This window comes from Gymnoscopelus braueri (genome assembly GCF_963280865.1).
Source record: "Gymnoscopelus braueri genome assembly, chromosome: 5".
Lineage (NCBI taxonomy): Eukaryota > Metazoa > Chordata > Actinopteri > Myctophiformes > Myctophidae > Gymnoscopelus > Gymnoscopelus braueri.
The window spans coordinates 51,701,937-51,724,211 of record NC_137606.1 but is presented as its reverse complement, the minus strand read 5'-3'; the positions used below and the strand labels follow the sequence as shown (position 1 = coordinate 51,724,211).

Here is a 22,275-nt window from a genome sequence, read left to right as displayed (position 1 = left end):
ATCTTTTCAAATGGAGGGCTAATACGTGTCAATGTGGGGGTCCTTGACATGAACAAGTTTGAGAACCACTGGTCCACACTTACTGTGTCAGTGAACTGGTAGGCGATGAACTTCCTCATCAGGGCGATGCAGGTGGCTCTCTCCTCTCCAATCTGGAAATACACCACTTATAGTTAGGAAGACAGTACTGGTTCTCAACGTGTGGTCCCAGGGACCCCCAGGGGTCCTTGATAGGGTTCCAGGGGGTCCCTAGCTAAATGATTAATAGTTAGAACCAAATGGACCCTTTAAAGTTCAAAACACAAGAGTTGATATAACTTTATTGTCAACAAAAGTCAAAGCAGAGATTGACCATATTGTACTGAACAAAGTTATCAACAAAATCACATTTTTGCTCGTACAATACAGCGGTTCTCAACCAGGGGGGGGGGGGGTCCCCAAATGATTTTGAGAGGGTCCCCAGATGACAGCAAATTAATCTGGGGACTTTACTAAGGACTTTTAACACCTAATACCTAAAAGAAAGGTAATTCATTACTGCATACAAAATAATCAACAAACTATTCAATAAAAACTGGTTGAGCATTGGCCAAATTGTCAAATAATATAAGTATATATTTCACTAACATTTAGAAAATAGCCGATCTACATGCTCACAGCGACTCACAACGCGAGGCGTTATGTGCTTGCAGATCGGCTATTTTCAAATTACAAGTGCTTGTCAGGGGGGTCCCCAGTTCAAATATGATTATTTTGGGGGGTCGCCTGAAAAGGTTGAGAACCACTGGTATAACAGACAGTGTCACACATTTGGCTTACTATTGTAAGATGGGTTGAAAGATTTCTTGTAGGTAAAATTACTAGTCCCTGTGGGACTCAAACCCTAAATAATATTCACCTTATCTCACTACTGGTTCTCTAATTATGGTAGTTACTACAGTTACAATGTGGAAGAACCAAACCTAAATAATTTCACCTTTGTACTTGCATTATGAGATATAGCAAAATAATAAAAATCTATACATACCTTACACTTGACTGTCCAAAGGTTAGGATCCCTGAAAAATAAAATTACAATAATGATCGTTAAGTATTATAACGCCATATTCAAATCATCGGTTGATGCTCTGTATCTGGATGCTGATTGGCTGGATGTCACGTGACATACTTGACACCAGGAAGCAGTTGCTGCTGGGTGATGTCATCGGAGAGCTCCTCTGATCCTCCAGGGAAACTGGTCACAGAAGAAGAAGAACACAAAAGGTTTATGAAAACATACTCTGTGTGTTTACAAGTCAGCAGGGTTTCCCCCAGCAAAATACAGGGGCTGCTGCATATGGGCAAAATGAAATTCCTCAATATGTGTGATGATACAATATGATATTACAATATTGATATTATCTACTACTAGACTTACAGAATGGTTAAAATAGCGGCGCATGCATGCGCTTGTGGCAATAGTTCAGTAGTAGTAATGGTTTATTTCAGTATTAAGCCATGGACAAAATAAGACTGTAAACGACAAAAACAAAACAAACAGCACAAAACAGTGGTGTGTGGGTGTGTGTCTATGTGTGTGCGCGCACTGCAAGTGTGTGTGTGCATGTGTGAAGTACTACAGTGTAGTAGATACTCACTGTTCGCCTCCAGATGATTTGGCATATTTCCTCATGTAATATTCACCCAGCGCCTCTTCTCTAGAATCTCTGCAACACAAACGACAACAAACTGGTAAATAAACACACATGGTCGTGGACACTCACTGTCAAGGCAGTCGGGACGAGAGCATCAAACAAGTTGGAAATAATGTATGTTGAGAGAGGTAAACATTAAAGGAGCTACACCATGAATTTTTTTTTTTTTTTTTAATATCATATGGTGTATGTCCCTCAAACCTTTTTCAAAAGGTTTGAGCCTAAATCATCACTCAGATATACTCATCCCAAGTCAATTGTGTCTGTTAATAAAAAAAAATATTTTAAAAAAATATTAAAAAAATTAAACAAAATGGGAAAATTCTGCATAAAAAGAAGCATCTAAGAAAAATACAAAATCGAAAAAAAAACACTTTGAACATTTTTGAACAATTCCACCAAGTGTTTGAGGTGCCTGTTTCACCCACTTCCGGGGGGCGGAGCCAAAATCAGAGCCCGAAGTATTTGTTCGTAGACCCCCACTTAGGGGGGGTAGAAAAAGTTTCGGAGCGATTCGGGCACTTTTCATTTAACATTGGGTTTGCCATCAATAATGTTTGTGACCTCATAAACATTTCTGGAAATCCATGAAATGAGAAGGAATGACTGAATTAAAAAAAAAAACATTTTTTGGGGTACAAGAGACACTGGGGACCCCAAAAAATACAAAAAAACAAGAAAAAAGTGATTTTCATGGTGTAGACCCTTTAATGTTTATTGTAAAGGGCAATATAGCGGTCCACGTATCTTTGTAGGTGGAGGGGGGATGTTTAGCATTTTCCTGGCTCCCTCAACAGAATGTCTACGTGATTTCTTTCTCACTGGATTTTATGTTATTGTCTCTGTGGCAAATACAAGTCCATGATACTGCGGTGGCAGTGGCTCAGGGCGGTAGATCAGCCGCTTGGAAATCGGGACGTTTTCCCGGACTGGGTTTGATCCCAGGCTCCTCCTGTGGTAGTGTGTCAAAGTGTCCTTGAGCAAGACACCGAACTACCTAACTGACCTAACCGCTCCTGATGAGCAGGTTGGTGATGTCCCCAACAACCTCTGTAGTCTTATTTTAGCAAACAGCTAAAGACACGGAAAAGGTTCACATTTCATGAGTGGGGTATTAACTGATGTATCTTATGCCGTAGAACAAAAAAGAAAATTCTCTTTAGACTTCATTTCAGCCAGATAAAGGGATATTTCACTTTCAAATAAAATGAACATTAAAAACAATATATAAAAAAAGTAATGGAAAAATGGCCCCCTCACACATTAGAATCTTGCTGACGCGTCGTGAGCTTGACGATCGAAAACAGAAAACACACTAGCATAGGTCAACCATGTAGGCTTTAAGTGGTTAATGAATGTGATGATTATAATGTGATCACCTCCAGAGGTTCTGAAGTCTCCTGGATCCGGAGTGGTCTTCATCCATAACCAATCCATGGTCTATGTTGGACACTGACAAACAGAGAATAGGGACATTAGTTTGAATACAAAAAACACACACACACACACACACACACACACACGCACACCTCTTTTGGTACCTCTTTTTACTAAGTTATAAGAGTTCAGTAACAGGGTTGTCCCCGTCTCTTGAGCTCTTTAATAAACATAAAATACATTTTAAGGTGGGATAGAACTTCGATCCAATCAGGAGAGAAAAAGCTTCTTTCCTCGTACAATTAGGTACATGAACGATATGTCAAGAACCAAATCGAATCAGGGAAAAGGAAAAATGTTGTTGGCGTATACAACTAAGTTATTTATTTTCTATTTTTTTATCTACATGTACATTTTGATTTGAGGATGCTCTTTTCATTCTCTTTTTGCACTCTCCTTAAATCTTTTTACGTTTTTCTATTAATATTCTATTGTTGTTATTACCTATGCTGCTGCAATGTCTATAGGAAGCCAAACCAAAATAAGTTTTACTCTTATGTACCTGTACACACGATGTAACAATAAAGTACAACCGTGAACCTTGAGAGAATCCCACAAAGATACATTGTTCATCAGCTTGCGTTCCAGTTCTCTCTCCTCTGATTGGATGAAATTTAGATTTTCTACAGTATTTAGTATTTCTACATTGGTGGTATTGCTACTTTAACTTAGAAGCAATAAATGAGAGCGCTTCTTCCACTGTATAGACATAAGGGCATCGCAGCATTAAATGTCATGTTGTGAGCAAAATGATTTGCCACGAACGATGAGTTTGCCTTCTTTCATTGTTCAGTTTGATGCTTAATTCATAACCCATCATACGATATGTCGCTCGCCTAAAACAGCGGATACACAAGCTCACAACATGCAATTCAACAGGTTGCAACTGCTGTTTTCTACGCCGGCCACCATCGTACAACAAAGTAAAAATCAGGGCATGACTAAGTTCAGCCAAGTTCTCTATGTGATTACCTTGATTATTGTAAGTCGCTCTGCATAAGAGTGTCTACTAAATGCCTAAATTGTAATTGCATTTTGTAGTCTGACAGGTGACACGATCAGTGGTGGAAGTACTGTACTTGAGTATCTCCAATTTCCAATAATTTCCTTCTACTCCAGTACATCTAAGAGGCAAATATTATACTTTTACTCGACTAAAATTATTTGAAAACTTTAGTTACTAGTTACTTTCAAATTAAAAATTGTTTTAGTCTAAGCCTTGAATAGATACTTTGCACCTTTTGTACCCATTTCGTACCCTTGTTCTTGCAGTTATGTATTATGCTCCGTTTTCCCTGCTTAATGTAATGTCATGTAATGTACACTGTCTGCCTGATTTTGTTTTCATGTGTTCTTTTTGTGGGGACTGCGGACATAAATTAGCATCTTTGCTAAATCCGGTGCATTTGCATTACATAGACATGTACTGTTCATTAATATGTGGTGTCCCGTCTAAATAAACAAATGAAGCAAGTAAAGTAAAACTCACCTTCTGCCTCTTCTGCCGAGGGCCAATCAGGAAGGTGAAACAATCAGAGAGACAGAGAGACACAGAGAGAGAGACAGAGAGAGAGAGAGAATATGGCACAAGGAGATCGGAAGTGAGGGAGAAGGAAGGAGAAGAGAGATGAAAGGATGAGGAGGAAGAAGACAGACAAAGATGACAAAAGGAGATTGTCATCGGGGGGTACGACAGCACACAAGAGCAGAAACACACACAAACAGGCAGGAATGACAACACAGAATGGGAGACGACAAAAACACAAAAGAAAAAAAAGTCGATTAATAATAATAATGAGAGCTGTTGTACACGCCACGGGCAACACTGAAGCGTGGATATGGTTTTAGAATGACGTTGTGCAGCTTTTTTTTTTACAATGTTGACACACAGAAGCATCCATTACATCTGTTAGTTCTCAACATAGTGACTTTGACAGGTGGCTCTCACACTGCGGTCCTATAACAGTAAAAATCCTTTTAGGTGAAAAAGCTATTTTCAGTTTGGCTAAGGGGTTTTTAAACACCACAGCTTATAGATAGATGCACATCTTTCTGGCACCGGTTTAAGGAACCCACCCTGGACAAACTAACCAAACAGATTTCATTTTAGTAATGCCCAAGTCTCTACTTAGACACTATACCGTAACTAGGGTTAGATTGCACTTGGTGAGAGGTGGTGGTGCTCTACCAAGGAAGGACTTGAGCTGAGAGCCACTGTTCCATCAGGTAGCAAGGTCAGGCAAATGGTCCTACTGGATCCTCTGGAGAGATTCACTCACTTACCCAGGGATAAAGGAGACCCCAAACTATTTGATCTACTATATATATATATATATGTTACAGGGAAATTGGCATTCGTTGGGAAAGGTATGCTCGTTTTTGGGTGCGGGGCTTCGGCGCGAGGCGGGGCTTTGATTCGAGGCGGAGGAGCGCTGAAAATAAAATGGATAATATGAGAGAAATATTCTATGTCAGGTTGGATAATGAAGCGGTTAGCCAAACTGAGCAGAGTAACGCTGTATTTTTAACTCGCGAGACGGTGATAATAGTTATTGTCCATGACGGAGGCTCGCCGACTCAGCAGACCTTGAGGCCAAGGAGGCGCGCCCGAGTGCCCGCGCCGACCGGCCGATGGTCTGCTAGTCGACTCAGCGCCGTCCGAGTTGTAAACCGATAGGGGGAGAATAGATCTTTTCATGGATTACTATCCACGCCGCTCTCTAATTAGTGTGCGTGCGTGCGTGCGTGCGTGCGTGCGTGCGTGCGTGCGTGGGGGGGTTCTAGTCCTAGAGGAGGGTCCCTCCAGTGTTGGTTCTATAGAATTGCCTAGTAACAGGTGTGTTGATTACATAGACAGATTAACATCACCAGTCGCAATCAAAGTGAATCGATAACAAAGGGGGAAGCGAGGGGGTGGTGAAAACGAGCGCTCCTTTTTCAATTTCACTGGTTTTCCAATTTCCCTGTAACATATATACACACCTCTAACCTTCCGTACAGGGCAACCAAATTAATTTGATGAATGCTGTATTGTTCACAAATCGAAGCCTTGGTGGACACAGCCCCTAAAGTTCTACTGACACCAGCATTTTCGAGACTTTTGATTTTTATAAAAAGGAAACCAAGAAACAGATTTGCCATCTGTGCTTCCCGTAGATTAAGACTGCAGACTTACAAATGCAGCAGAGCTGGAATGGGATGGAGTTATTGATCATGGAAAAAAACAAACAAAAGAAAAATACATATAAAAGTTAACCCGGGGATGTGGGCTTTTTTTATTAACCCATTAAGACCTGGAACTGTGTCATTTTTAGATTTGAGCTAAAAAAGCATTATTTTACACTTTGGGCTATTCAAAAATAGCAGATCTACAAGCTCATAGCGCGGCACCGAGTGCCGCGCTACGAGCTTGTAGATCTGCTATTTTTGAAAAATCGTGAAAATGTGTGCAAGTCTTTGAATATATATATTTTTAAAGCGAACATTTTTAACTCAAATCTTTGCTTCTGGGGGGTCCCTGGAACAAAATATTTTGATGGGGGTCCTCTGCCAAATACATATCATTCTGGGGGTCCTTGACATGAAAAAGTTTGAGCACCACTGATATAGAAACGTACGTTTTTCAGAAAACTGTTGGGATTTAGGAGACGTGTAGAATCGGCTTCAGGTCTCAATGGGTTAAATGGATGAGCTGATAATCCACTGGACTTAAAAAAAACACGATGGATCAATACAAAGCAACGATTAAGGAGGAGTGTTGAGGATTACCGTTAACTGAAGGAGGACATGCATCATAGAGGACGTTGGTGAGACAGGGAGAGCACAGTCAGAAACTGAGCCAACATCTCATCTCATACAATCAATACCAACATTAGTTACGGGCTGAATTATACCTTGTTGAGTGCCGGTGTCAACACACCGAAAACAGCAGATCTGCAAGCTTGTAAGAGCTTGTAGATCTGACATTTTCAAAGCTTGACACAGCGTGTTACCAAGGCAAGTATAACTCAGGCTTTACAGTTATATAGCCATCGGTTTTTAGACAATATACTGTATGTCCGTATTAGTTTGACTTTGGGATCATCAGTTATATTAAAGTTGTACAATGCAGAATCCCAAATAACGATTTTTAGCAACCTCTGCTGGTCACTACCGTCACTGCATACAATTTCCCTAGTCCTCGATTACCCAGAATTCCATTCGTTTTCACCGGAAGCCGGAAGCGTTTCGAAAAGCGATCTTTTAATTGTTTTATACTATCTACGGATCGTTTCTCTTAGCCAGTGGAGCATTAGTTACCATGAGCTGTGCTTTCTTTTTCTGTTCTTTTTCGATCTTCCAATCCTACATTATCTTAACACATCAGGTGCCAGCATTTTTTCATAACAACTTACGTTGGGTGCCAGCATTCTCCCCATTGACTGCGCTTTGCTGTTTAAAGCTCTAAACTCCACGAGGAGCAAATCCATGTAAAAAAAAACATCCATTCATGTTGCGCGATGACCCTGGCTACAGCCTGGAACGATAACATTTCACTCGCGAGTTACAATGGGGGGGGATCGCGCATCGCGCATGACCGGTTTTCCCCACCGGAAACATTCGGAGATATAGGTGTTTTAAAGAAGGAAATAGACAGGAAGTGGATGGGAGCCATGTTTTTGTTTCCGGTGATCTATCTGGCCTATCCTTCTCAAGATCACAATGGGTACTCCCAGAGCTGCTCTAGCCCCGCCCGTGTGGAGAAAAACGAAAAAAACAAAAAGACATATTTCACGGTCTGGACCGTGTTCGGCACCGGACCGCTACTCTGCGTTCAGACCGTGTTTGGCACCCGATGTGTTAAAATCAGCGTGAGGTTCCTTTTTGTTAATAGCGCGGTAGTTCCTGGCCAAACAGGAAACCGTTGCGGTAGTTCCTGAGGACGTCGGCCACGACGTCATGACGTTGGCCAGGAACGTCATTTTCCCGGGAAAGTCCCCCCCGTACACGTTCAATAGAAAATATATAAATAAAAGGCTTCCGGGGGTGAAATTCACGGAGTGGGTGTTGTGAAACTTTTGCCACTCGCAAAAGATATACAATTTAACTTTAGTTTTGTTGAAAACGTTACCTAGTATTACTTTAAGTATAATAGGCAAAACAAAACCATTCATTATTTTGATGCCTGTGCTGCCAGACTGCTAAGGTAGCAGTTAATACATAAATAAAAAGTTCAGTTCATGCTGAACATTTGTGCTGGAAATTTTAGTGTACAGCACCTTTAATTTTTACTGTAGTTTAAACCTTACCACTCATGAAATTATTAGCAAGAAGCTGACACTTTTACAGGTATGGTTTCAGTCAGATTGCTTTAAAGGGATAGTCCACCCAAATAAATACGTTTGTTCTATTGATTAGTCACCCCATGGAGACTTGAATTCATGGATTATTTTTTTGTTTTTGTCTCATTCCTAAGACAATAATTTGATGACCAGCGGATCGGTACACAGCGGTTCCGGTAGGAGACACAAAGGACACACTTTGTGTCTCCTACCGTAACCACTGCCGGTCATCAAATTATTGGCTTGGGAATGCGACAAACACTAAAAAATATCCATGAATTCAAGTCTCCATGGGGTGACTACTACATAGGAAAAAAAAGTCATTTTGGGGGTGAACTATCCCTTTAAATATGTTGTTTTCTTTTTCTCCCAATTTACTGGTTATTAGTGATGTGCGGGTCAGGTTTTTTCATGACCCGCCCCGCCCCAACCCGCCACGGAACCCAACCCGCCTCAACCCGCGACCCGCGACCCCATATAAATCTATGGCTCAACCCGCCCCGCGACCCGCGGTGGGAATATAAATATATATTATATAGCGCTCTTTTAAGTACCCAAAGTCCCTTTAAATGTCTACAGTAGCACAACATTGTCATGGGCTGAATAAACAAGCATGTTGTTCAAAATAGGGTTTTTTTTTTTTTTTGCGTGTGAGAGCGGCTGACCCGCTCACCCGTAGCCCGCATAATTTCCTCTGAAATCCTGACTCGACCCACCCGCGCCGCGGGTTGACCCGCGGGTCCCGCGGGTTACGGGTCGACCCGCTCATCACTACTGGTTATCCCACTTCCAGTGCTAACCCCTACAGCTGGCCACGTGGGAGGCTGTAGACGAGCACGTGTCTCCTCCGATACACATGAAGTCACCAGCCGTCTTCTTTCTCCCCCCAACAATGAGGAGTTTCACTGGCAGGGCGAATGGTTCTTCTCCCTGCTCAACGGGTGCCCTGACCAACCCGTGGGACAGTGGTTCTCAACCCTTTTCAGGTCGCGCGCGACCCCCCAAAAATAATCATATTTGAACTGGGGACTAGGGCATTAACGAATAGTGATTTATGGTATTCGAATTATTCGACCTAAAAGTATTCGAATATTCGATTTGATTCTAAAAAATTAAAACATTTTAAAAGTTTTTTTTTTTTTTTTTTTTTTTTAATTGCATTGATGACTCGACTCAAGGAATGCGAGTTGACGTCACACCAGAGCTCACAGCTGCATGTCTGCTCTAGAAAAGCCACTAAAAAAAAAAAATCTTAAAAAGGAAAAAAAAAAAAAAAAAAAAACTTTTTTTTTTGAATAGTCGAATAGTGGTTTGATAGTCGAATAGTCGGTTTGATATTCGAATATTCGAATATTCGACTATTCTGTGAATGCCCTACTGGGGACCCCCCAAAATAATCATATTTGAACTGGGGACCCCCAACATAATCATATTTGAACTGGGGACCCCCCAAAATAATCATATTTGAACTGGGGACCCCCCCAAAATAATCATGTTTGAACTGGGGAGCCCCCAAAATAATCATATTTGAACTGGGGACCCCCCAACATAATCATATTTGAACTGGGGACCCCCCAAAATAATCATATTTGAACTGGGGCATTACATTTTGTTTGATTCGGTTCCAAAATAGCCGATCTATGAGCTCACAGCTTGTAGATCTGCTATTTTCAAAATGTTTGCCTCTTTCTTAGATTATTTGACATTTTGGCCAAAGTTTGACCAGTTTTTATAGTATAGTTTGTAGATTACTTTTGATGCAGTAATGCTCTTTTTACATTTAGTCTTTAAGGTATTAAAAAGGTCTTAAAAGTCCTTAAATTGTCACTTACACTGTCATCTGGGGACCCCCCCCACCCCCAAAATCATGTGGGGGGGACCCCCCCCCCCCCCCCTGGAGGACCCACAGGTTGAGAACCACTGCTGTAGGAGACCATGACGCAGCGACCGAGATCGACCCGTCTTCCCTCCCTCTATAACACGGCCAATGTTCGTTGGGAGAGGGCCCATCCAAACCAGAAACACCAGAGGATTTGAGGCTGAACCCCTCTAGACTAGGCTGTGTTCAGACCGACACACCAAACCCAGTTTGTAGCCTAGCTATCCACATTGGAATCAGATTTGGTTTCATCAAGTAAACAAGAGTTTGGTAAATGAGATTTGAACCACATCCCTCCTACTGTAGGTGGAGTGAAATGTGATTCAAATCAGATTTCTTAAGTTGTGTCTCGGACACTGAAGCCTGATTTATACAGTACTTTGTTGTACAATGGTGTCAGATTTAATAACAGTGCGGACAGTCCAGTTAAACCTAAAGATCAGATTTAATAACAGTGCGGACAGTCCAGTCAAACCTAAAGATCAGATTTAATAACAGTGTGGACAGTCCAGTCAAACCTAAAGATCAGATTTAATAACAGTGTGGACAGTCAGTCCTAAAGATCAGATTTAATCTATTAAGACAGGGAATACATCTGTGTCATTTTAGATAGCAGATGTACAAGCTCGTAGCACAGCATCGAGTGCCACGCTACGAGCTTGTAGAGCTGTTATTTTTTAGAAAAATTGTGAAAATGTGCACATTTTTGAATATATATATATATATATATATATATATATATCTTTTTTTTAAGTGAACATTTTTAACTCAAATCTCTGCTTCTGAGGGATCCCTGGAACAACATATTTTGAGATGGGGGTCCGTGGCCAAATACATATCATTTTGGGGGCCCTTGACATGAAAAGGTTTGAGAACCACTGATTACAGCAACATTTGTTTTTTTTCAAAAAACGTTTAGGATTTAGAAGACATTTGTAGAATCCTCCAGAAGCAAAGATTTAACTTACAAATGTTCGCTTAAAAAATATATATTCAAAGATTTGCACACATTTTCACATTTAAAAAAAGAATTAGCAGATCTACAAGCTCGTAGCGCGGCATGAGCTTGTAGATCTGCTATTTTTGAATAGCCAAAGAATTCTAAAATTACACAGATGCGTTCCCGGTCTTAATGGGTTAATAACAGTGTGGACAGACAGTCCTAAAAATCAGATTTGAGAAAGTAAGTTGGATTTGCCTGCCGTCTGAACACAATGGGTGGGCAGCAACGTTAACCCTGCCCCACCCAGGCACTTGTTATGTAAGGTACAAGACACAAAAAGGCTGTCCCCCCCCCCCCTCACTCTGACATCAAGCTCTGATCTGACATCACATACAGCAGAAATCACAGCATTAACAAAAGAAGAAAAAAGAATGCTAACAACAATTTGCAGCAATGTAGGAGATCTCCAAATATGGGTGTGTGTCCGTAATCTGCGTATTTGGCCATAGTCCAGGCACCTAACCCTAAACCCATGGACAACTTGAACTTCATATAGTATAGTTCATTTAAAGCCTAACAGAATGTACAAATATTGATACAGATACAGCATATAGTACATGTGAAAGAAACAAGAACATTAATTTGAATACATATATAAAAGTGATATCACCAAGTGCACGTATAGTTCTGAATGTTTAACATGTTTGGCATTGTGTGTGTGTGTGTGTGCGTGTGCGTGTGCGTGTACGCTCACCCTTCTCCAAAATGTCCTCAGCTCCCTCCTCCCATGGGTCTTCGTCCTCATACTCATCATCCACATCTAGACAGAGAAGACAAGAGACAATGCAGTCAACACTTCAAACAGACTACATGAATAAACCCTAGTGTCTCTATTCTGTGCACGTCATAACAGGCAAACACGCCTTACGACAAGTCTTTGTCGTTAATGGGTTCACAATAAGGGGTCGTGTCCATAAAAAGTGTTTTTTTTTTTAGAGCAGGAGTGCTTTGAATATCACGTCCAGAGGACTTCTTACTGAGTGCAACAGGAACAGGAAGTTAACATTTTTATAAAAAACAAAAACAGTACTGGGTTTTGTGAGATTCTATATTGTCTGAATCAACCTTGTTTGTGCTCGTTTACGTGCTAAAAGAGTGACTTTGAGAGCTGTTTTACCGTACAATGCAAGTCAATGAGGAGCATATTTAGAATGATCCATTTCTAACCAATGGAGCAATTATTTTTGATGTCTTATCCACCTTTGCAGTTACATCATGGCAAGGTAACTACACAACCCAAACCTCTACCAAAGTGGTCTTGCTCTTTAACCATTTAAATACATGGCAGAAAGACACTGGCAGCTCAAAAAAAATGTTTTCCCTATGGACACAGCCCCTTAACACAGTGTGACGAATTATAGACAACAAACAGGAGCAGGGGGGTCTTTTCCGTACCGGCCTCGTCCAGGATGAAGCCCCCGTGTCGGGGTTTCTTCCGCGGCCTGTCGTCGTCATCCTCCTCCTCCTCTTCGTCATACTCCTCCTCCTCCTCCAGGTCCTCCCCCTCTTCCTCTGCTACCTTATCGCTGCCCACGGGGCTGGCCGTCTCCTCCTGGTGTGAGACACACACACACACACACACACACACACACACACACACACACACACTTGTATCAACTTTGTTTTTTTCTCGGTAGCACTGTTATTCCCATTTCCAGCACCCCATTCGGATGCTATCAATGCATTGAAATGGGACATTATCACGTTTTATCAGACCATTGAATGGGCAAAGTAGGCGACATACTGACCTACCCGCGATTTATCAGACCATTCATTGGGTGTTGGTCTATTGACCTACCGACGGACAGAGATGACTTATAAAGTTAGTTTCGGTTTCAGACCATGACGGAGGCGTGCAGTCTTAACCCATTAAGACCTGGAACTGTGTCATTTTTAGATTTGAGCTAAAAAGCATTATTTTACACTTTGAGCTATTCAAAAATAGCAGATATACAAGCTCATAGCGCGGCACCGAGTGCCGCGCTACGAGCTTGTAGATCTGCTATTTTTGAAAAATCGTGAAAATGTGTGCAAATATTTGAATATATATTTATTTAAAGCGAACATTTTTAACTCAAATCTTTGCTTCTGGGGGGTCCCTGGAACAACATATTTTGATGGGGGTCCGCGGCCAAATACATATAATTTTGGGGGTCCTTGACATGAAAAAGATTGAGCACCACTGATACAGAAACATACGTTTTTCAGAAAACTGTTGCGATTTAGGAGACATGTAGAATCGGCTTCAGGTCTCAATGGGTTAAGCGAACTGGAACCATGTGAGGGACCACCGAGCGAGCTAAAGCGAGCGAGTTGCCGAGTTATGTACCGATAGGCACAGAATGGTGAAATCGTGTTGTGGGGACTGCTCCGCCCCCGAGTAGGTCCATTCAATGGTCTGATAAAACGTGATAATGTCCCATTCAATGCATTGATAGCATTCGAAGCCGGTGTTTCCAACTAGGGCTGTCACCGTTACAAATTTACGTTGACGATTATTTGTCACTCAAATAATTGCGATTAACGATTTAAAATCGTTGAAAATTAATGGAACATTATGAATGAAAATGACATTTCTGTTTGGCTTTTAGCCTTCGTAAACAAAAGTTGCACAGGGTACATGTGACAAATAACACATATTTAAGTACTTTATACTTAAAAATAAACATTGATAGTGGAAATAGCCGATCTATAAGCTCAAAACGCGTTGCATCAGCTATTTCCACTATTTTTGTCATTTTTTGAAAATAAGTTTTTTTTTAACATGGAATTGATTATGACGATTATGCAAAAATTATTGCGATTATATAAAATAAGTGCAATTAGACGATTATGTAATAATTGTGACAGGCCTATTTATTTCCAGCTCAAAAAGGTTGGGAACAGGCCCGGACGGCTGGCGTAGCGGAGCGGTCCGGGCACCTAGGCTGCTAAATAATGCAGCCTGACAGCGTGGTTCGCGGGTTCGAATCCCGATCCCGACAACCCTTGCTGCGCGAGCAACAAAATGTCAGAAGTACCACTGTATCGTTGTTGAAGGGGAAAAACCTCTCATCTCCATATTCGTCGTGTTTTTTTTTGTAAATTAACGCCCTACTTGATCATACTACAGCGTCACACAAAAGCATCAAAAGTAGCAGATCTGCAAGCTCAAAATGTGACGCGTTTCGAGCTTGTAGATCTGCTATTTTTGAATTTGAATGCTGAAAAGTAACAGTTTTGGGCATAATGAGGTTTAATGAGGTACACTGATTCACATCACATCTTCACCTGTGTTTCTTTTTATCTGATCACTTTCATAATGCATTTTGCTTTACACAATTGGAATCTCCCAAGTTATGAATGAAATCGTAATGTAAATACAGTGACCTAGTGTTGCTTCGTTAATATGTCTACAACACAATGTAGGCAATGATAGAATGAAGGCTGTGCTTCTCTGGGTAAACCTTATAACATTAAACAAAATGTTATGAGAAGAGGATAATATGACCAGGAGAAGATTATACATTTGTTGTGTCCAATAATCTACTTGAAACTTGTAAACTTTAAACTGCTGCTTTAACCTCAGTAAACAACACAAATCAGACTTCTTCATATATTTGATGTAACGCAATTTAAGGTTGGTCTGGTCCAAAAGAAAAATAACGTTGTAATATTACATAATGTTGGTGTGGTGCACACACAGTAATGACCCCTAGGGGGTCCCCAGAGTTACTACAGTGGGGCCGCCAAATCTTTGTGTGATAGGGACACTTTTTGTTTACATAAACACTTGCACCGTAGCATCTTAAACCCTAGCATCCCTTTTCAGAGAGGAACGTTAGCTGAAAATAGCAGATCTACAAGCTGCGAGGCATTGTGGGCTTGTAGATCGGCTATTTTCGGCAAAGAGGTTTGGTGTAGAGGGGAAAAAAAGAGCAGACCAAGTTCAAGTGTTTAGGGTTTAAGTCACACATGGGCAACATACGGCACGGGGGCCGGACCCGGCCCTTTGACCATCTTAATCCGGCCCGCCAAGTACTCAAAGAAAAACAAAATAACCCCCACCAAAAATGTACTTTCTAAAAGGCTGCCGTATGTTAATGGTTTTTAGAAAAATGTATTTAACTAGACTCCAATGAATAGTAATTAATATTTACCATGTGAGAACTATACCTACCTGCATTCCTCCATCCGTATGTACTCAAATGTTTTATGTTTATAATGTAACAGTGAAACAGTCAACCTTGAGTCTATATTTATAACAATGCAATGTGTTTGATCAGTGACCTATGGAGCGGTGGATATCAGATAAGATGCTGTATAAATGTATAGGCTAATTTAAAAGTTGATACGGCATTGACGTGGATTGTTTTCTGCAAGTCATCTTTTCATTGTAAGGCCAGAGTACAGAGTGATACAGTACAGCTGTAAAAATAAAAATAAATAAAAATAAATTGTAACTGAAAATTATTGTTATGAAAGCAAGTACCTTATTGTAAAGTAGTCTGGCATGTCTACCAAATGCATGCAGTTTTAACATAATTCAGCACTGCGTTTCAAGTTTCAATTGTACAACGCCTGGCCCCTCACTCACTTTATGGAAGTCAGTATCCGGTCAACTGGAAAGATATCTTGCCGGCCCCTGGTTTAAGTGGTGAACTGTCCTGACAATCACAATCCAACACAACACTTCACATAGACAGTGCTGTCAAACAAGTCTATAAATATATCTATGCGAGAGAGATAAAACATGTAGCGTAGTGGGGGTCCCAGCTTCATCTCTCTCTGAGCTAAGGGGTCCATGGCCTGAAAAACGTTGAAGGTGTTGTGTGTGTGTGTGTGTGTGTGTGTGTGTGTGTGTGTGTGTCAACTTCACAAACTGCAATTGGGAGGATTGCAAGAGACAAAAAAAAGTTGGCTAAATACTACTCTATCTCAGCTGTCTTGGGCCAGTGGTTCTCAACCTTTTCAGGCTGTGACCCCCCCCCCCCCCCCCCCCCCCCAAAAAATAATCCTAATTGAGCTGGGGACCCCCCACCCTGATAGGCACTTGGAATTGTATTGTAGGAGTTGAGGCATTACATTTTATTTGACTCGGTTCCACAGATAGAAAATAGCTGATCTACAAGCGTTGCGAGGCGTTGTGAGCTTGTAGATCGGCTATTTTCACAATGTATTTTTTATATAATTGTTATTTGGCCAATGTGTTATCTTTGTGCCTATGTGTGTTAATAAGCATGTGCAGCATAAATAATTTACAGGTATCCAGTGGTGTAAAGTAACTAAGCACATGTACTCAAGTACTGTACAAATTATGTACAATTTTGAGGTATATTTTCAAAAGATTTTCAGACATTTTGAACTTGTGAAATGGGACATTCTGCATAATGAGTAATACTTTTGGTACTTTAAGTACATTTCAATGCCAATACTTTTGTACTTTTACTCAAGTACATTTTGAATTCGGGACTTATACTTGTAACAGAGTATTTCTACATAGCAGTATTGGTACTTCTACTGAAGTAAAACATTTGAATACTTAATCCACCACTCATTATATATTATATATATATATATATATATATATATATATATATATATATATATAAGTATCTGGGATAACGGGAGTATCCATACGGAGGAGGAAAAAAAGGTATACAGGGTTCCAAAAGGGGCGGGCTAACGGGTTTATGTAACGTCCTAAATGTAATGTAACGCAATAATGTAACGTCGGTGTGAAGCTCCATTCAGCGGGTGTAAAAACTAAAAAGTTAACAACAAGACATGAAGACGTGAGGTTTTTTTTAAAGACCAGGAACAACCACCAGCATCATTAGCATGTTAGCAGCTAACTAGCAGCAGCTAGAACCTTCAAACAGCAACAGCACAGCACCCAGCGTTAGCATTTAAGCAGCTAACAGGTTAGCTTAGCTTTTAGCTTAGCATCACGTCACTTAATAGGTCTTGTCGGTAGGCTGGGGATGCTCAAGTTGCTTTGCAAAATGCTGATCCGGTCTATACCGGATACGGAAACGTTAATTGCACGTAGATGGTGTGGCGTTGTACAAATAACCGGATACAGTAGGCGGGGCTCTAGACCGGATCCCACCGGTTGATTGATATTAGGAACCAGGCTTCCCACAGATGCCTGTTGAAGCGAGGTTTTGGTTGTTTTGTCGGTGTTGTTATAATTTACCTCGTTGTCCTCCACAGCCTCTCCGTCGCTGCTCGCCGCGTCGCTCTGCGCGTCCGAGAAGTCGCTCTCCTCGCTCTCCGACATGGCGTCGTTGTGTCGATAAGACAGATGTGTTAGTTTATCTAATAACACGTTAATGAGAACGGGTAGGACAAAATAAACAACACACTACGGACTGGTCTCACAGCCGCGAGATTTGAGGCCCGGAAACTGAGCTGACGTCACGTCAGTACAGTTGGGGGGGGGCTCTTTCCTCTAGAGCGCCCGCTCCAGGCGAGGAGGACCACGTTTACAAACATGATCTCACTGGGTCAATGGGTCGTTCGCTTTTCCCCTTAATCAAATAATCAATCATTTCAGGAGCAAGAGCTTCGACATCTCTTCTAAATCTAGTCAACAAGGCCTGCAGTAGGCTATGCACTGGACAAATGTGCATGACATTATTTCATTAAACTAAAAACACGGGAAACGTAGAGGGAGAAATAGCCATGGATACACGACGGTCGTCTCGAGTCGTCTGACGACCGTCGTGGATGAACTTCAGAAACCTGGTGTTTGCACTTTCTCCATTTACGGCCCGTACATAAACGTTCATGAATCATATTTCAAATATAAAGTGCTTACCCCATGGCCGCGGATGTTACATTTATGTACGGGCTCTCAAAAGTACCCGTATCATCCGTATTGTTCAATAAAAAGCATTTTGATCTAATCCGTGGCCATTTTCTCCGTATTTTCGTCATGTTTTCAAATGCGTGACCCTATCGGTTGGGAGGTGTATTGCACTCTGACACATTATAACTATGAAAAAATGGCCACCGATCGGATTAAAATGCTTTTTATTGAACAATACAGAATATACGGGTACTTATGAGAGACCCGTCCATAATTTTAACATCCGTGGCCATGGGAAAAGCACTTTATATTTGAAATCTGAAAGTTTGTATAGATGTACGGACCGTAAATGGAAAAAGTGCAAACACCAGGTTGAGGTTAATCCATGACTGTAACAGGAGTTTTCATGTACCGCACCGCACGGTAACTACAGCAGTTAATAAATTAATGAATTAATATACTTTAATGTGCGGAATGCATACAAACATAATCTTGCTTACAAAAGTAAAACATTTGAGTACTTTTCCCATCACTGCAGGGAAACAGATATTGATGTCACATTACTGATGTCATGCTGTAAAATCTACAGTGTACTTGCATCAAAAGTAATCAACAAAGTATACTACTATAAAAATGAATTGGCTAAATTGTCAAATATTACCTGAGAAAGAGGCAACATTTTATTTATGAAAATAGACGATCTACAAACTCACAACGCCTGCCATTTATCTGTGGATCCTGCTACAATTCCAAGTGCTTGTCAGGGGGGAGGGGGTCCCCAGTTCAAATATGATTATTTTGGGGCGTCGCGGCCTGAAAAGCTTGAGAACCACTGCTGTAGATCAGTGGTTCTCAAACTTTTTCATGTCAAGGACCCCCAAAATGATATGTAGTAGGCTATTTGGGCCGTGAACCCCCATTTCAAAGACGTCGTTCCAGGGAACCCCCAGAAGCAAGGAATTGAGTTACAAATGTTCACTTTAAAAAAATATATATATAAAGATATGCACAATTTTTCAAAAATAGTAGATCTACATATTAACCAAAGTAAAACATATGGATAAAGTGGTTAAAATGATTGTGACACTTTTTTAACAGATTTTGCTTGGATTAATATCTTTTTTGGATTTGATGTTTTACGTCAGTGGCCAAGTCGGGAGCGTATCTATTTTCCCCTGGTTTTATGTTCCCCGGGTTCTATGTTCCCCGCTTACTCTAACCCAACACTAAACCTAAACCCTAAGGTAGCTTGGGAGTGGGGAACATAGAACCTGGGGAACATAGGGATGACCCCGTCAAGTCAATGGGCTGAAACCTTGGCTAAATATGGAGTCATGCTTCGCATAATATAAGCATGACTCCATATTTAGCCAAGGTTTCAGCCCATTGACTTGACAGGGTCAATGGGCTATTTGTTGGGCTATTAGACGTCTAAAATACACCCAACGGCTAGGCTAAAACTGGGTTATAACTGGTCTAAACGTTTTTTTCAACATCTATTCTTAGCCTAGACGTTGATTAGCTGTTTTTATGTTTTTAATTCTATATATAGACAAATGACGTATATAGACGCCTATATATAGACGCTTAAAACACTTTCACTTTTAGACCAGTTATAACCCTGTTTTAGACGGAGGTCTAATAGCCGACTATGGCTCACTGGGATGTGTCATAGATGACTGATGTCATTCATGTCCTCAAGAAGCCACGCCTTTATTAGAGCCATTTAGTTTGTTCCCCAATGCAGCCGTCTTCTAGTGACCTTCACAAGAGGACAAAGTGACATCAGGAGCCATAGCAGCATATAAGGACTTTCTAAACAGGCAAATAGGAGAACAAGCCACCAATGTTTGGCTTGTGAATGCTGGTCAAATCCAACTCAACACCCAAGACAGCGACTCAATTACATCAGATTCAAACAGAACCTTTTCATGACATGTTCTCCTGGACCTTAACTAGTATACAGCTATTTCATTTCTTTTGAAACACACTGGCCCTACTTCACTGTGCAAGCAGCATCTAATGATAACTTAGCTGCTAGCAGGCATTTAAGCAAGCTATTAGCCAGTTAAAAGCTAATAGCTAACATTAGCAGGCTAACGTGCTAAGCTAACCGATAAAGGTGGAGGTTTCCAGAACACGTTTTCCCGTGTTTATTTGATCGTGTTTGTTTCCCCTGAACACTTTTAAAACAAAACAATAACAACCAATAGCATTCACAATCATGAGGAAAAGCAGGCATGCGAGCAGCAGTGGAGGAGACGGCACCTGCTGGTCCAAGCGCTCTAAATCACGGCCCGGGAGAAGAGAGGAAAAGCAACCTTCTGAGGTTTACCGCACAGACTTGATCACCGCCATGAAGCTCCACGATTCCCAAAAGCTGAGCCCGGAGGAGTACTTCTTCCTGGCCGACACCTGGAGGTCAGAGTGGGAGAAGGCGGTCCAGGTCCCCGCCAGCCCCCAGGCCATCCCTCAGCAGGTGGTCCGCACGCTGGCCGAGAGGCCGGAGCAGGTCGCGTTCACTCAGCCTAAGGATCTGATCAGGGGGGCGTCGTCGCACTCACAGCCTCTGGGCCACGCGGACGTCAGGTCGCCGGCTAATAAGAGGACGTGCCGCTACGACCTGGACGAGGGAGACGCGGCCTGGATGCGGGTCGTCAACGAGGAGTTTGCCAAGATGGGAACGCCGCCGCTCGACGAGATCACCATGGAGAGTGTTATGGAGGAGTTTGAGACTGTGAGCAGCTGTGGACGTAAGAATAATAATAATAATAATATTAATAATAATAATAACAATAACAGTAATAATAATAATGTAGACCTTATTAATCCCATGGGGGCAATTCCGTTTCAGCTTCACCCATCTGATGGCTGCCCAGGTGGTCATTTTGAGCGTTCGGGGGAGAGCAGTGAGAAGTCAAGTGTCCTGCTCATGGACTCATCAAAACATTGCCGGGGCCAGGAATGGAACCTGGGACCTTCTTTTTCCCGGGCGGCCTCTCTACCCATTCAGCTGTGGCCGTCCACGAGGACGACAGGGGCGTGTATACAGAGCTCGGCGGAAAGCCGCCGGACTGCCTTCAGCGCGACGTGCGGCCGGGGCTCCGACCGGGACATGGACCGCATCCTGACTGAGGAGGACGAGGTCAAGTTCGAATCCCACTGGCCCAAACACTCTGGACCGCTGCAGGGGAGCAGCGAGGCCAGAGACTCTGGCGGGGAGGAGGAGGAGAAAGAGGTGGGAAACGGAGACAAAAAAGGCAGGGTGAGGGAGGAGGACATCTTGTGCTCTTCCTTTGTTCCTCCAGGTCTCCCCTCCTCTAGACTTCCCAGCGGCGAGCCGGTGTTCTTGAGCGGTCGGCAGCAGGAAGAGAAGAGGGTACCTCTCTACAAGCCACAAGAAGCACTGCGAGAACTGCTACCAGAACCTCTGCAGGACTGTTCCTGGACCTCTGAATTATTCCAGGAACAGCAGAGGGAGAACTTCTGCAAGCTGCAAGAACCTCCGCAAGAACCTCTGCAAGAACTGCAACCAGAACCTCGGCAAGACCGTTCCTGGACCTCTGTCCAGGAACAGGAGGAGGAATTATTCCAGGAACAGCAGAGGGAGAACTTCCGCAAGCTGCAAGAACCTCTGCAAGACTGGAACATGTTCTCCAGTTCCTGGTCCTTCATCAAGGAACTGGAGGAGGACATCTCTTCCTCTTCCTTTGCTCCTACAGGTCTCCCCTTCTCCAGACGTCCCACCGGCTCGGACCTGAGAAGCCGGCAGCGGGAAGAGAAGCGGGTGAATCTCCGCCAGCCACACGAACGTCAGCATCACTGGAAGAAGTCCTCCTCCAGTTCCTGTACATTCGTTGAGGAAGTGGAGCAGGACTTCTTCGAGGAAGGGAAGAGGGTGAACCTCTGTAAGCCACACAAACCTCCACAAGACTGGAACAAGTCCTCCTCTAGCTCCTTTACCGCTGTCCAGGAACTGGAGGACTTCTACCAGTCTGTGGACGTGGAGGAAGTGGCGCATCACCTCAAGCTGTCTCAGGAGATGGTGGGCTTTGTGTTCCAGTACTGGAAGCTGAAACGAACGGCCAATTTCAACCGGCCGCTCCTCCCGCCCAAGAAGATGGGCGAGGAGGAGGAGGAGGAGAGTC

General features: G+C 42.3%; 1 protein-coding gene across 1 annotated transcript in view; it reads right to left on the bottom strand.

Annotated features, from left to right (window-relative positions):
- supt5h (SPT5 homolog, DSIF elongation factor subunit) overlaps positions 1-17,711 on the bottom strand; it is a 49,599-nt gene extending 31,888 nt beyond the window's left edge. The window contains exons 1-8 of the mRNA XM_080428768.1: positions 17,513-17,711; positions 12,730-12,886; positions 12,023-12,094; positions 3,074-3,146; positions 1,638-1,706; positions 1,169-1,234; positions 1,028-1,058; positions 84-152 (exon numbers count right to left, since the gene is read on the bottom strand). Of these exons, the coding sequence (XP_080284894.1) occupies positions 84-152; positions 1,028-1,058; positions 1,169-1,234; positions 1,638-1,706; positions 3,074-3,146; positions 12,023-12,094; positions 12,730-12,886; positions 17,513-17,596 (621 nt within the window). The 5' untranslated portion in view covers positions 17,597-17,711. The remainder of the gene's footprint in view (positions 1-83; positions 153-1,027; positions 1,059-1,168; positions 1,235-1,637; positions 1,707-3,073; positions 3,147-12,022; positions 12,095-12,729; positions 12,887-17,512) is intronic.
- Between the last annotated feature and the right edge of the window lie 4,564 nt (positions 17,712-22,275).